Here is a 14,440-nt window from a genome sequence, read left to right on the forward strand (position 1 = left end):
AACAAGTAGAGGATGAGTAAATAACAGCATTGTGATTTTTATGTGAACTATCCCTTTATTGCTTCTGTAAGTAAAGGTAAATTAAATATTACTACTGAAGATATTGCTAAACAATGGCAGGAAACGTGGAACACAGATAATAACAACAATTCATGTGGAAAAAAAGGAAACTATATAGGCCTTTGAAGTTGTAGAAATAGAAAAGAAGAGGTCATAATTATGAGGATGAGATTTGGACTCAGATATTAATAGGAAAGTAATGTGTTGTAGACATATACAAATCATTATAGAGTGGACTTAAAAAGTTAAGAAAATGTTTAGATTTAAGGTTTGTGTGTGAGAGAGCAGATATAGTGTAAAGTGAAAACCATGGGAGAAATGTACCAATAAGTCATGTCTGCTATTGTAAGTGGCAAAAAAGCTAAACAAAAAAGACTTTTATTTTGGCGTGGCGTGTGACGTCATCAGGTGGCGCCGCTTCAGTGCTGTAATTCAACTGGAGAAAGGTTTGTTTGAAAACGTTTACACAAAAATAAACCGATTTAAAGTTAAAGTTCTGAAGTTTTAGGGTTTTATACGATGCTGTATTATGTTCCTGCAGTTGGAAATATTATTTTAACCCTTTATACAACTATTATAGTATTTTAGTAGTACTATTTATTCTCAGTAACTGAAGGCTGTTGTATGAATAAAGTAACAGAAAAGTGTGTAATAACTGTTTTAATGAAACGTTTCACCTGATTTCTTTTTGTTAATTACTCTCATATAAAAGAAACCATTGAATCAAGTGTTGAAGAGAAGTTATTTTGTTTCTGTTTATTGATTTATTTATTAAAAACAGGATAAAGTGTCCAAACACAGAGAAAAACTGCTGAAGCGACTGATCTCCACACTGTTATAAAGATGGCGTTTATTAAGAAGGAGAGTGAAGATGTGAAGATTGAAGAAACATTCACAGTCAAACATGAAGATCTGCAGAAACAAACAGGTTAGTTTTCATTCTCAAAAACCAACTCAGTCATTTGATCCTCATTCAGATATATTTTAATAATAAGAATACTAAATTAATCCATCTTGCAGCCCTGAGTGTGCTGCCTAATTCTCCTAAATGCACATAAGCACTCATTAAAAGACAGGAATGAGTTTATTTTGTTACTTTTTCTCGTGTCTTTTCTCATTCTTTTATGTATTATTAGTCTCCCATTTTCTCTACCTTCTTGAGGTTATTGCTTTTCTTGTTCTGCTGTTTTTGTAAAGCATCCTTGAGCACTGGCACTATACATATATACATATATATATATATATATATATATATATATATATATATATATATATATATATGTAAAAACAATATTAAAAAAGTTTAACTGACGATATTTGACCTACAGTATTCTCATAGAAGATATCTGCTATTACAGTGATGGTGTTGGCTTAGTATTTTCCACTTGCATACGTCACGTCGATCACAATTCTTATTTATGGGTTTAAACTTGTTTCTAGTTCTCACAGATAGTATCTGAGTTATAATTTCATCATTATTATAATAACTAAATACCAGGACTATTGAGTTTAAACAGGGTTTCCGTGGGGTCTTAAATTCTAAAATCTAAATTTTAGGCCATAAAAAGTCTTTAAACTTTTTATTCAAAAAGGCCATTTTAACTCTATCATAATGGTTTAATTATTTTTCTTACAATAACATTTGTTTAAATGTGCTTCATGTATTCACTGCTCAGGACACTGACCTGGACAGATTGTTGTGAATAGATTTAGCTTATTATAGTTTTTAAAACTTTTAAAACATTTGTTCATTTTTTTATTTTAAAGAAAGTTTATTTTGGAAAACAGTGTGTGGATACAAGTAAAGCTTGCTTGTTTTACACAATATTTAAAATATTTTGCTAAGAAATGTCTAAATATTGTATTATTAAATGTTTTCAATTATTTATTTTTTTGATAGGGCAAACAAAAATATTTTCTACCTGGGCCATTTGAAAAAAATCTTTAGCCTTTAGCCCTTTATGAGTCTATAACGATCTTTAAAAATGTCTTTAAAAGTCTTACATTTTGCTTGGTGAAACCTGAAAGACCCTGGTTAAAAGTATGTCAAAAAATGTTAATTTCTCTTTGTTTGCCAAATTGTGTATTGTGGCAAAAATAGTAAAAGAGAGCAATTGCACTCTGGATAATTATTTCTTTGGTGTTTTAGTCGCTGGTCAAATCAGTAAAATTGGTTTTGACCTATTAAGTTGTTTAAATAATATTTTATCACAAAAGGAGCACTGTATTTTGAAAATGGAGCTCATCAATACTTTTATCAGTTCTTAAAACACACAGACTTAAAGAATCAGCTTATGCCTCTTAACTATGGTTTTTTTTTTCCTACAGTGCATGCTGGGAACTATATATGAATCTTTTATGATTGTCTTAACATGCTCTGCAGCCAAAAAAAAAAAAAAAAAAAAAAACATCTCTAACCACTGTTGAGATAGATATGCTGATAATTGATGTCTGTGTCTCTAAAGTGATTCAGATGCTCAATGTGTTTTAATATAACACTACAGCTGAGGTCCATTCTCTTGAAAAACACTGAATTTGGTTTCTGATATGATAAACCATTAAATACACATAATTTGCACAGGAAAACATAATCTCTTATTGTTCTTTTCAAGAGTAAGAATCAATACAAGGTCAGTCAACCTGATCCTATTCACTCACTATACACCTGTCTTGCTTAAGCAAAGAAATTGAACATTAAATTTCATCAAAGAACCCAAGTAAATCAACCACTTTTCTCCACGATGATGACATCAGGAAAAAAAAAGATGTTGTTTTTTTTTTTTTTGTAAAATATAAATTACTAAAACAGATATTTCTCATATGGACTTCTGTTTCTGCTTATTAACAGCAGGTGTTCATCAGTGCTCAATCATCACTTAATTAATCATTTCATTGTCTCATTAACTTTAACTCTGCTGCTGAGTACATTTTACTCTATTTAGAGAGGGACCAAATATTCTCTGAACTAAGTAAATTTTACTCTGAGGATTTTGCTGTGAATTAATAAATCGGATGGAAATGTCATGATGCACATAACTTTTGAAATAAAAACATGCGCATAACTGAGTAGGGTAAACTTTTTATTTAATAAAAAAGATAAACCTACCTAAACTACTCAAGCACTTTTACTGAACAAATTCCAGTATGAACATTAAAAAAGGTTTGTTATATGAGATCATATGATAGGGCAGCTCGATTATGGGAAAAATTATAATCAAGATTATTTTGGTCATTATTGTAATCACGATTATTCAAAATGATTATCAATTGAAGTCAAAATTATTCACCCTCCTGTACAATTTATTTGTATAAAAATATTTCCCAAATGATGTTTAACAAATTCAGGAATTTTTCACAGTATTTCCAATAATATTTTTTCTTCTGGAGAAAGGCTTATTTGTTTTATTTCAGCTAGAATGAAAGCAGTTTTTAATATTTTGAAACCTATTTTAAGGTCAATATTATTAGCCCCCTTAAGCGATATATATGTTCGATTGTCTGCAGAAGAAACTACTGTTATACAATGACTTGCCTAAATACCCTAATTAAGCCTTTAAATGTCACTTTAAGCTGAATGCATGTATCTTGAAAAATATCTAATAAAATAAAATGTACTGTCATCATAGCAAAGATAAAAGAAATCCGTTATTAGAGATGAGTTATTAAATCTATTATGTTTAAAAATGGGTAGAAAATAAATCTTTCCATTAAACAGAAATTGGGGGGAAAGGGTCGCTAATAATTCAGGAGGACTAATAATTCTGACTTTAACTGTACACAGCAAATTCATTGGTGTTAAATTTCAAGTGTTGTGGTAATTCAGAGTAAAGTATTAAAGTTCTAGAGTTAGATAAAGGTAAAATAACCCTCTCGGCGTTAGAAGCTGATTTGCCTCCTTGTCATTCAGAGTAACATGTATCTACCTTTGTAGAAAACCCCTGTTTTCCCCTGTTTACACCCTCATTTACCTGGCCCTTAAATAAGTCAATTAGTTTAGTCCACTAGACAGAGGGAATGACCACAAATAAATGAATTTAGACACCTGCTGTTGAACACCTGCTGTTATCAAGCACAATCCCTGAAGGAAGAAGAAATTGAAGGAAGAAATAAAACTACAGACACAGCCTCACACCAAACCAACTGAATTAAAACAGAGGAATAAACAACTCCATTAAATAACATCATCAGCAGCTTCACTGATTACAGTTTTACTTCATTTCTGTAAGAATATTTTTTTATTAAAAATATTTCATTTGACCTCACCATCATGGAGATCAGAGGCTGCTTAGTTGAGGTCTTGAAGCTTTACTCTTCTATCTTAATGTTTTTCTGGCTGTTGTAGCTGGATTTCTAAAACTGATCAATTATAGCAAGGAATGTTGTGAGAAGCTCTACTGTTTGTGCTTAATTGTTATAGATATAATATCTAGTGTTTTATAAGTTCATTCATAAAAAAAATGCAAACATATTTGTATTGAAGCTGTATGGGACAATACTACTGGCAGTCTACTGTTCTACATAGAGGTTCAACAAACAATTAAGATGCAATTAATATTTAGAGTGTTATGCACTAAACTCCAGCAACTCTTTAAGACACACAGGCATCAAGAATCAGGACATGAACCTCAACCGTGGTTGCTAAAAGGAAAAAAAGCTGCATAGTTCATGCCTCAATGCATGCTGAGTGCCAGCTTAGTTCAAAGCTCCCAGCATGCATTGCAGCATCAATAAATTATTCAGCTTTGTGTTCTTACAATCTTTCTTTTCCTTTCTTTTGTGTTGTTTTTTGGGAGGTGATATTTCAGTAGATTGTTTTTTTTTTTTTTTTTTTTAAATAAAATTTTTGTTTGTCACCAGTATTGAGATTCGAAGACTAATTGTTGATGTCTGGGTGTTTTTGAGTTTTGCCATAGATCAAACATTCTCATTGTAAATGGTATTTATAATCCTGTCAAACTCAATTCCTGGAGGGCCCAAGCCCTGCACAGTTTAGTTCCTACCCTGCTCCAACACACTTACCAGTAGGTTTCAAACAAGCCTGAAGGACTCAAATAGTTTGATCAGGTGTGTTTAAGTAGGGTTGGAACTAAACTGTGAAGAGCTGCGGCCCTTTTGGAACTGAGTTTGACACCTGTGTGTTAAACAGTCATTAATTGTTTAAGCTTCTGTGGTTACATTAATATAAATTATTCATTTCTCAAATAAAAATATGATACTGAATTAGAGAACAAGCAGGAGAGGATAGCTTTGATATCACAGTTATGCTGCATGCATGTATAAGTACTGTAAATAACACTATTAGTTATAGCAGCAAAGTAAAATATATTTTAAAGCAAGCAGTTAAAGACCCCAACTAAAGCAGACTGTCCTTCATCATGGTGACCAAATGAACAACAGAAATTTCATTAAGAGCTTTTGTTCACATGACAGAAATAAAGTCAAAGATCAGTAATAAGTGAAGCTCCATGAGTTGTTTAATGTGATGAGTTGTTTTAAAGATGTTGAAAAATAAAAAGATTTTAGTCTGTAATTTGTTTTATTTTTATTTATTTATATTTTATTTAGAGTTTTTTTTTCCCAGTTGAATTCATCTTTAGTTTTGGCTGTAATTTGTGTTTTTCTTTCCTTCAGTGATTCTGCTTGTTAACAGTTGTTCATCAACAATTCTCAATCCTCCTTTAATTAGACACTTAATTGTCTCATTAACTTCATCACTGTCTGAGTGTTCAGCCCTCTGTAGTGAGGACACTAGTGACGATTTTGCTCTGGGATTTAAGGGGTTAAATGTGTTTGATGAAAAAAACAGACTGTGGAATGTATTTTTAACAGAAATATTCTGTAAACTGAATTTTTTAATGTAAAATGTTGAAAACAGCAGATTACTGGCAACCACTGCTGCCAGTATTTTGACATACATTTAACAGATATTTTACACAATAAGAGTTTGCTAATTAACACTCTCTGAGTGTTAGAAATTTTAACACTTTCAAAAGTGTTATTTAACACTTATAGTGGTTCCCATATAAACACTGAGGGAGTGTTAATTTTAACTCTAAGGTAGTTAAATCTACTAAATCTAAAATTTGCAGTGTGAGTTCGATAAAAAATACAGACTGTGGAATTTGTTTTTAACAGAAATATTCTGTAAACTGAATTTATGAATGTAAAATGTTGAAAACAGCAGTTTACAGGCAACCACAGCTGCCGGTATTTTTCCGTTAAATCAAAAAAGAAAAGAAAAACAGCAAAACGGTTTTTGTGTCACCATTCTGGAGGATAATAGTGTCTATGTTCAAGTCCAAGATGAACTGAGAGTATTTGATGTTATGCTGCATCTTCTTTTGTTTAAAGGTAATTGTGTAGTTACTAATGCAGTCAAAATCTGTTTGCTAGTTGCAATCACACATGAACATATTATTGCATCTAAAGACTTTACATTTTTGTGCACTAAGCTGTGATTTTGTAAACTGAACATTGTATCAGTTCATGAAATATGGTTATTTTTTGTACATTTATACAGTTCTATAAAACTTCCATATTTTTCACAGAAAGATTCTGGCAACCATAGCTGCTGGTATTTTTTTCAGAAATTTAACAAATATTTTACACAATAAGAGTTCGCTAATTAACACTCTCTTGATGTTGATAATGTTAACACTTTCAAAAGTGTTATTTTTAAACCTGCAGTCGATGAGTGCGTGGTGTCCATTATTCCACACTTCATTTTACCAGCTGAATGAGTGCATCATCCGGGTAATTAAAGTGCTCTTATTGTGTTTAGAGTTTTCAATCTGAAAGCACTACTTACACCAGTTATACTACAAAATGGCATAAAATAGTGCATAAGTATGCGATTTGGGATGCAGCTAAAGTCTCACACTGGGCTTTTACAAATCTTACAATCTTTATCAAGTAACTTTATCAGTAGATTTGCTATATGTAAGTTTATATAGTGTACAAAGTTTAATACAGTGTACTGACTCTCACAAGTGTATCTCAAGTTATTTTGTGTGATAGTTAAATATATTTTAAATAAACTGCAAACGAGAAAATCTACAAACTTATACTTTTTTTTCAGATTCTTTCTTGAAACTCTTCCCTCTTATGTTGTGTTCACACCAGACGCGGAATGCACGGATAAATTGCGATATTCTCACGTAAATAGTTGCATGAACATTTGAGTTTACTCGCTTCGTTTGCACATAAATTCCGCTTCATTCGTTGGTCAAATTCACTGCGAAGTAGCTTTGTTGCTAACATGGATTTTATTGAGGGAATAATAGTGTTTATGTTCTTTATTAACACTGAAAAAATGTGTCGATACGTTTGGGACTGTGTCTGAGTCCACTAGATCCTTTCAGAGATGCACCAGCCCTGTGAGCTTATAAGTTCCTCCAGAAACTTTACCTGGATGACGGAGGCTTTCAGCAGTGCTTCTGACTGAACCGAGCCCAGTTTGGTGAACTGTTGTCGGTGTCGACTGGAGGATTTCCCCCGGGACACAAACAACTGATGCTACATCACAATCATGCCCCCACAAGAGTAAGCTCCTGATTGGTTAACGCGGCGCGAATGTCCGCTTAAGTTTACGCTCAAGTCGCACTGCGTCATTCACGTGTATCGCGCCATTCACACCACACCATTCGTGTCAAAAGAAAAAAATGCTAATTATTTCAGGCCAGCAGATTCGTAAGATTTGAAAACGGGGACAAATAATACTGGTAATAATAGAACGGGGAGAAAACTTAACAAGAGAAACAAAATGAGAATTTGGGCAAAGAAATTAAAAACTTTTGCTTCTTATCCACGGAGCGGAGGGGTCAAGGGAAATGGCGAATGTGGAGGTGTGGATGTGAAGGTTGAGGGCGTCAATGAACTCAGCCGGTGAGTCGGCAGCTGACTCCAGTGCAGTGGGTCCTGAACAAAATTCGTCTTTGCCGACGTCATAAGCACTTTAGTAATAAGACAGCAGTCTTTGCCCTTTTGCTTCAATAGTACTTTCGCTTTTTGTTTCTCACAACCAGTCGTTAAGTTTACACTGATCGTTTCAACCCAGTTTCTCTTCTCGTTTTCCCGCACTGCAACAGTTCAGTCAACTTCTCTTACTCCAGCACACCACATAATGACCTCTTCAACTCTGCTCTTCTTTTATAATCTCACCAATTTCTTTTTTGCCATCCCGTGAGTGGAGACCAATTAAACAATGTAGAGTGTCATCACAGAAAACTCCAACAATCATAAATTCATGATTATATGCTGTCATGGCTTTGCAATCCAAATAATGTTGTTATAATAGAGGCCAATGGTGAAAAAACAGCCATGAAAAGGGAGTAAATTTACCCAGAGTGTATTGTTTTTTTCCCCCCCAAAGCATTTTCCCAGAACATGTCAAAATAAGATGTCCCCAAATATCAGTTCATTTGCTGAAACACAGAACGTTTTGGCCCTCAAAATCACCTCAGAATGGATGAAAATGACCCAACAGCACACAAGGGGGAAAAGGTGCAAATTCCAGCTCTTATGTAGATGCTGTACAGGTATGTCTCATGTGTGCGAGGCAAAATATTCAGCTGTTTGTTCAGCTGTTACCCCAGAACTTTTTTTTCTGATGTGTTTACCAGTCAGGCACAGAATAAACAAGTATTATCTGCTTTACACATTTTAGACAAACATTTTGTTGTAATTATTAACAAATACGAATAAAAACAGGCTTTCAAATCTTTCTTATCAATATAACCAAAATGACTTATGATCAATTATGTAAGAAACTCTGAAAACTGGACTGACACAGTTTAAATTTACTATAATTTCTATGTTAAGTGGCTTTGACACAATTTACATTGTAAAAGCACTAGATAAATAAAGATTAATTGAATTTAATCTGCTTAAATGTGTACACATTAATGGACCAAACAAAATATGATCTGATTTATTTTACATTTAATGTGCATTAAAATTACAGTGTGTGTAGCCAATGTTTTCAGTGTCTTTTCACTTTTTCAGCTTTTGATGAAAGTTTTTAAAGACTTAATGAAAACATGTTTTATTTATTTTAGACCTAATTGAAGAGAATGAGGAGAGTAAAGAGGAGAAACATCATGTCAAAATTGAGGAAAAAACTAATTTACAGACTGATGGTAGTTTGAAAAGGAGAGACAAGAATTGTTTCACCTGCACTCAGTGTGGAAAGAGTTTGGCAACAAAAGGCACACTTAAGATTCACAGGATGATCCACACCGGAGAGAAACCATTCACATGCACTCAGTGCAGGAAGAGTTTCAGCCAATCATCAAACCTTAATCTACACATGAGGATCCACAATGGAGAGAAACCATTTACATGCACTCAGTGTGTGAAGAGTTTCAACCAATCATCAAACTTTAAAAAACACATGAGGATCCACACTGGAGAGAAACCATTCACATGCACTCAGTGTGGGAAGAGTTTCAGCCAATCATCACACCTTAATAAACACATGAGGATCCACACTAGAGAGAAACTTTTCACATGCACTGAGTGTGGGAAGTGTTTTAGCCAATCGTCATCCTTTAATCTACACTTGAGGGTCCACACTGGAAAGAAACCAAACAACGCATGCTCAAACTCTAGTGTGAACGCAGCTTCGGTGTGGGATAAGTTTTAGCAACTCCTCAGACCTTAATAAACATATGAAGACCCACTGGAGAGAAATCATTCACATGCACTCAGTGTGAAAAGAGTTTTAACCGATCAGCAAACCTTAATGAACTTATAAAGATCCACACTGGTGTGAAAGAGTATGTGTGCTTGAGTGTGTGAAGACTTTACTTACAGTGCCAAAATTGAACCAGACGATTCACACTGTGACAAGAGGTTTAACCAGTTAATACATCTCACAACACAAAAGATTATTTACACTGGAGAGAAACCGTACAGACCTAATCAGTGTCTACAGAGTTTCGCTTATTCGGCGCAGCTTAAGAAACACATGGTCAAAAAGTTGCACACATGACATGAATGCAGCAAAACATTTTCTCATGTGCACAGGATGTTTCATGTCTGAATAATGTTTGAAAAGGCTGAGTGACGGCATACTGTTTTCCAACACTTTCAAAATGCAGTATGTGGGGTTGTAAATGTGTCGCGTTTAATGTAAACACAATAATGGCGGCTGAGTGAAGAACAGTTTTATTAATATCTAGCGAACAGCACCTCTGCGGCTTAAAATCTGTTTGCAAGTGATTGTACAGGTTGTACTCTACTCTCTAGTGTATGCATGTAGCTAGTATTGTTTTGTATGATGTTCTCTGTCTGACTCCCTGAATGAGAAACAAATCACTGGGAAGACACCACACATTAAAGAGGGTGGAGCTCCAGGACGATTAGTGTTCAGTATACCAGGGCCTAAAGTTTAAAAAGCCCATTCATTTGTCCTGTGTTGCATCTTTTATTAATAAAGTTTCTTTACATTTAGGTTCAAGATTCTTTCTAGTTTACTACTGTAGGGATGGAATACAGTTTAACCCAAAGAATGACCAGTCTGTCTGATGAAGAAGAACTGGAATCAGAGATTCAAATAAATAAATGAAGTTTACTTAAGATAGTTTGCAGTTTCATCAGCAGAAGCCAGCTTTAACACTCGCAATGAGTTCCTAGGCCGCTCTGACTTACAGTACAACAATGCAGAAATTATACTCTTTACACAAGTCCAGAAAATGTGGGATCCAGTTAAACAGTTCTCATTGGTTACAGCAAAAATAGACAATTCTAAATGCTTGCGTCAATGAAGTATTGTATCTTGCTCCAGATATGGATGGCGACATGGTTCCTGGGGGTCAGGCCAACCCTAAGTTATTAAGAGCTGATCTCCGACCTGTACAAGTTAAACCAAGGACACAATAGACGCTAGAGACAATCAGTTGTGGAAACTCAAGGTTGTTTTTTTTTGTACGTTCAGCTGTTTTATCAAACTGAATCAAGACTGGTTCCATCAACATTCGGCTACAATATCCTTACTACACAAGAGGCTATCTACATACAAAAGGAAGTACTTAAATAAGAATTAACAATCAAAACAGAACAATCAAAAACAGCTAAAGTACTGTAGACAATATCATAACAAATAGAAAAGGTGTTTTTTCTCTCCTCTACATCAGCAATTCCATTCAGAGGGAGAGAGAGATCTCGCTGACCTATGATCTGGTTTTTGTGTGTCTCCTGAAAACAGTTAAAATAGACAGGCAAGGAGAGGAGCAGACACTGAACATTTTTACATAAAGCAGTGTTTTAGTTATTCATTGGTTCAGGTCAATTTAAAAGTTAAAGACAATAATCAAATAATTATATCTAATAAAAGTAATGTGAAACAGGATGTTGAAAAAAGGATAAACGTCGATTCAAGTTGAGATGGATTTGAAGGTAGAAATCCGACTCCTTCATACCCCTGTTTTTGGCTGAAAGTGGAAAAATCCGCTTCGGGTCAACCAGTGAGGTCAATAAAGAAAGTGGAAGTAATGACTCATGCCCCCTTATTTAGGTTACAGGGTTTCTTCGCCCTTTCTTGGACATGCTGGAACCTAAAAATTCCAGTCCCCAAGCTAAGGGCTCTTCCACCTTCTACTCACAATGGGGTTCGTCTGTGTATTCGTCAAGCCATCCGGCTTCAAAGACAGTTCGTCAGTGTCATTAGACGTTTCTCATCATCAGTAGGATTGAGGGTCCTGCAAGCGGAAGTGAAAACATACGAAACAAAACAGCGGACCAAAGTCCAGAATATGAACACAAATGCGCAAGCCCTAATGCTGCGTTCACACCAGACACGGAACGCGCGTCAAGCGTGAATAGACATCCTGTGACGCGATACGCGCAAATGACAAGAATTGCGTGAATGGCACAGTGTGCGCGAATGCCTTGGCGAGTTTGACGTGCTTAATGCGCGTTTCGCGCGAATCACTCGAGTTCGAAAATCTGAACTTCAGCGGACATTCGCACCGCGTTAACCAATCAGGAGCTTGCTCTTGTGGGGGCGTGATTGTGACGTATCGACTGTTGTCGGTGTCGCAGGGGAAATCCCCCAGCAGACACTGACAACAAGTTCATCAAACTGGGCTTGGCTCAGTCAGAAGCACAGCTGAAAACCTCCGTCAGCCAGGTTCAGTTTCTGGAGGAGTTTATGAGCTTAAAGAGCTGGATGCACCTCTGAAAGGATGTAGTGGACTAAGACACGGCCCTACACGTATTGACGCTGTTTATCATCCTTTATAAAGCACATGAACACAGTTCATTTCTTCATAAAATCCATGTTAGCCCTTTAGCTATGAAGCTAGAATCACGGGGCAGACAGAAGCCCTGCCCATCACGCGGATCTGCGTCTGTTCTGAAGTGAATTTGACACGTGAATGAAGCAGATTTGACACACGAATGAAGCGGGGTTTGACGCGCAAATGAAGTGAGTAAACTCAAATGTTCGCGCGACTATTTCTGTGTCTGGTAAACAACATACTTTCATCGATACATCCTCTGATGCAACTTGCTCCAACTATAAATCGAAACATCCAGGCTAATTTTAAGACTCAGAGTTCCTCTGATCAGACGCAAAAGGTCATCCACTAGACCTAAGCCACAGAGGATTCAAATTCATGACCTGCAAAAACATCTTTATCTTCACCAGTCTTAAAAGATTCATCAGCATGTTCTGTAACTTCAAATTAGGATTATAAAACATTTTTACATTAAGACACATTAAACATGCCAACAGTACAATAGTCCAATTCAGCATCATTACCATGTTTAATTATCACCTTGCTAAACTCCATGTCAGTCAAGTCCACTTAAAAATATTTGTATTCAAATAATGATGTGATTGTAGTGATGCAACACAATCCTCTGTATCATTGATAGGAAGTGTGCAAGCAACCTATAATGAGCCAAATTCACCTTCACGTTAACAAATTAATATCAAATTCACTCCCTGGAAGCCGGGCTAAATGAATAAATACTGTTATTGCTCTCCTGACATTGCGCCAGACCCTGAATTTTTTGATTGTGAATCCATTTCTTTTGTTCCCACATTTTAGGAGTTTAACAAAATCTTAATCAAATTCAACAAAGATCAAACATAAGTCATTCAAACTCAAGCATCTTTTAAGATAAAACTAAATAAGAATAAACCTTAAATCTTCTCAACTTGTCATTTGTACCATATTACTTTCTTCTGACTAAACCATTCAACATAATCAGAAGCAGACACCTTGTATAAAATTCATTTGATTCTTACTGTCTGGTCATTTAGAAATGCTCACAGGTTAGCTATTTGCTCAAACTTTTGATTAGTTTAAAATCTTTTATAAATGTCATTTGACAGTAAAACCTGTTTGAAAGCATTACCAATTAAACAAGAACAGACGGATTTAACAACTCTATTACCACATATAATCAAGACTCTTGCTTGGATATGGACTATAAAATTTTCATTTAAAGACAGTCTAAGTTTCTGTAAAACTTGTCAGTATTCACAATAATAATATTGACTTGAGTTGACTTGACTGCTTCAAAATGCTGTTAAAGTTCACGCTACATTTTTGTTTCCTAAAATGTTCATTTTCGCTGCAGCAGTATAAATACTTCTTACTGAATTCGTACACCAGCTATTTAAACATCAGATGCAAACACTTTTATTCAACTTTATCTCTCTGTTCTACACAACATCCAAACAATTGTTCCTCTGCTGTTATGTTCCTCTATTTAAAGACTAAGAGAATTTCTTGTAATTATTTTACCTTAACTGCTTAATTTCATTCAGTTGTGTTATCCAAACCATCTCACAGCCAGTCTTTATCTTTAGCCAGCACCATCTTGAAAATGTCCTTGGCCAGGAAAATGGCCAGCAGCAACCAAATTTCCAAAAGAGCACTTTCCTCTCTCTCCGGATGCGCAAACCCGAGCACTGCCAGTCTGGGACGCTCCGCCCTCCAGCTGGCAATACAAAGTCCTCCCTTTCAGGCTCTCTCTGTCTCCGCGGGTTTTCACCAAGCTCTTGGAGGCTGCCCTTGTGCTCCTGCGCCTTGCAGGCATCCGCATACTCAGCTTTTGTGACGATTGGCTCATTATAGCCTCGTTCCGCGATCAGCCGATTATGCACAGAGACAAAATGCTTCGGCACCTCGACCAGTTGGGTTTTAGGTCAACCGAGAGAAGAGCAAACTTTGCCCCGTGCAGGGGATCTCTCATCTCGGGCTGGAGCTGGATTCGGTCGCTATGGTTGCGCGCCTCTTTGAGGAGCGCCAGGCTGATGCTTTCCTGTGCGAACAAGCTCCACAGGAAGATAGTGGTCCCACTGAAAAGTTTTCAGAGGCTCCTGGGGCATATGGCATCGGCAGCCGCAATCACGCCACTTGGTTTG

At 35.7% G+C, this 14,440-nt stretch overlaps 2 protein-coding genes across 2 annotated transcripts in view; both read left to right on the forward strand.

Moving 5' to 3' along the window:
* LOC137491262 (tripartite motif-containing protein 16-like) overlaps nucleotides 1-14,440 on the forward strand; it is a 496,597-nt gene that overhangs the window by 224,355 nt on the left and 257,802 nt on the right. The gene's annotated exons all lie outside the window — the stretch shown is intronic.
* On the forward strand, nucleotides 412-10,512 carry LOC137491280 (uncharacterized). Its single transcript, XM_068220467.2, has 3 exons — nucleotides 412-506; nucleotides 842-988; nucleotides 9,117-10,512. Exons 2-3 carry the CDS (start codon nucleotides 904-906, stop codon nucleotides 9,701-9,703), a joined length of 672 nt encoding a protein of 223 aa, XP_068076568.1. The 5' UTR covers nucleotides 412-506; nucleotides 842-903; the 3' UTR covers nucleotides 9,704-10,512.

The sequence above is a fragment of the Danio rerio genome, chromosome 4 (assembly GCF_049306965.1).
Source record: "Danio rerio strain Tuebingen ecotype United States chromosome 4, GRCz12tu, whole genome shotgun sequence".
Taxonomy (NCBI): Eukaryota; Metazoa; Chordata; class Actinopteri; order Cypriniformes; family Danionidae; genus Danio; species Danio rerio.

Bases quoted from the DNA above. Each gene is read 5' to 3' on its own strand.
- LOC137491280 (XM_068220467.2), top strand. From the start codon at position 904: ATGGCGTTTATTAAGAAGGAGAGTGAAGATGTGAAGATTGAAGAAACA. The intron at 989-9,116 runs GTTAGTTTTCAT...TATTTATTTTAG, and splicing joins AGATCTGCAGAAACAAACAG to ACCTAATTGAAGAGAATGAG.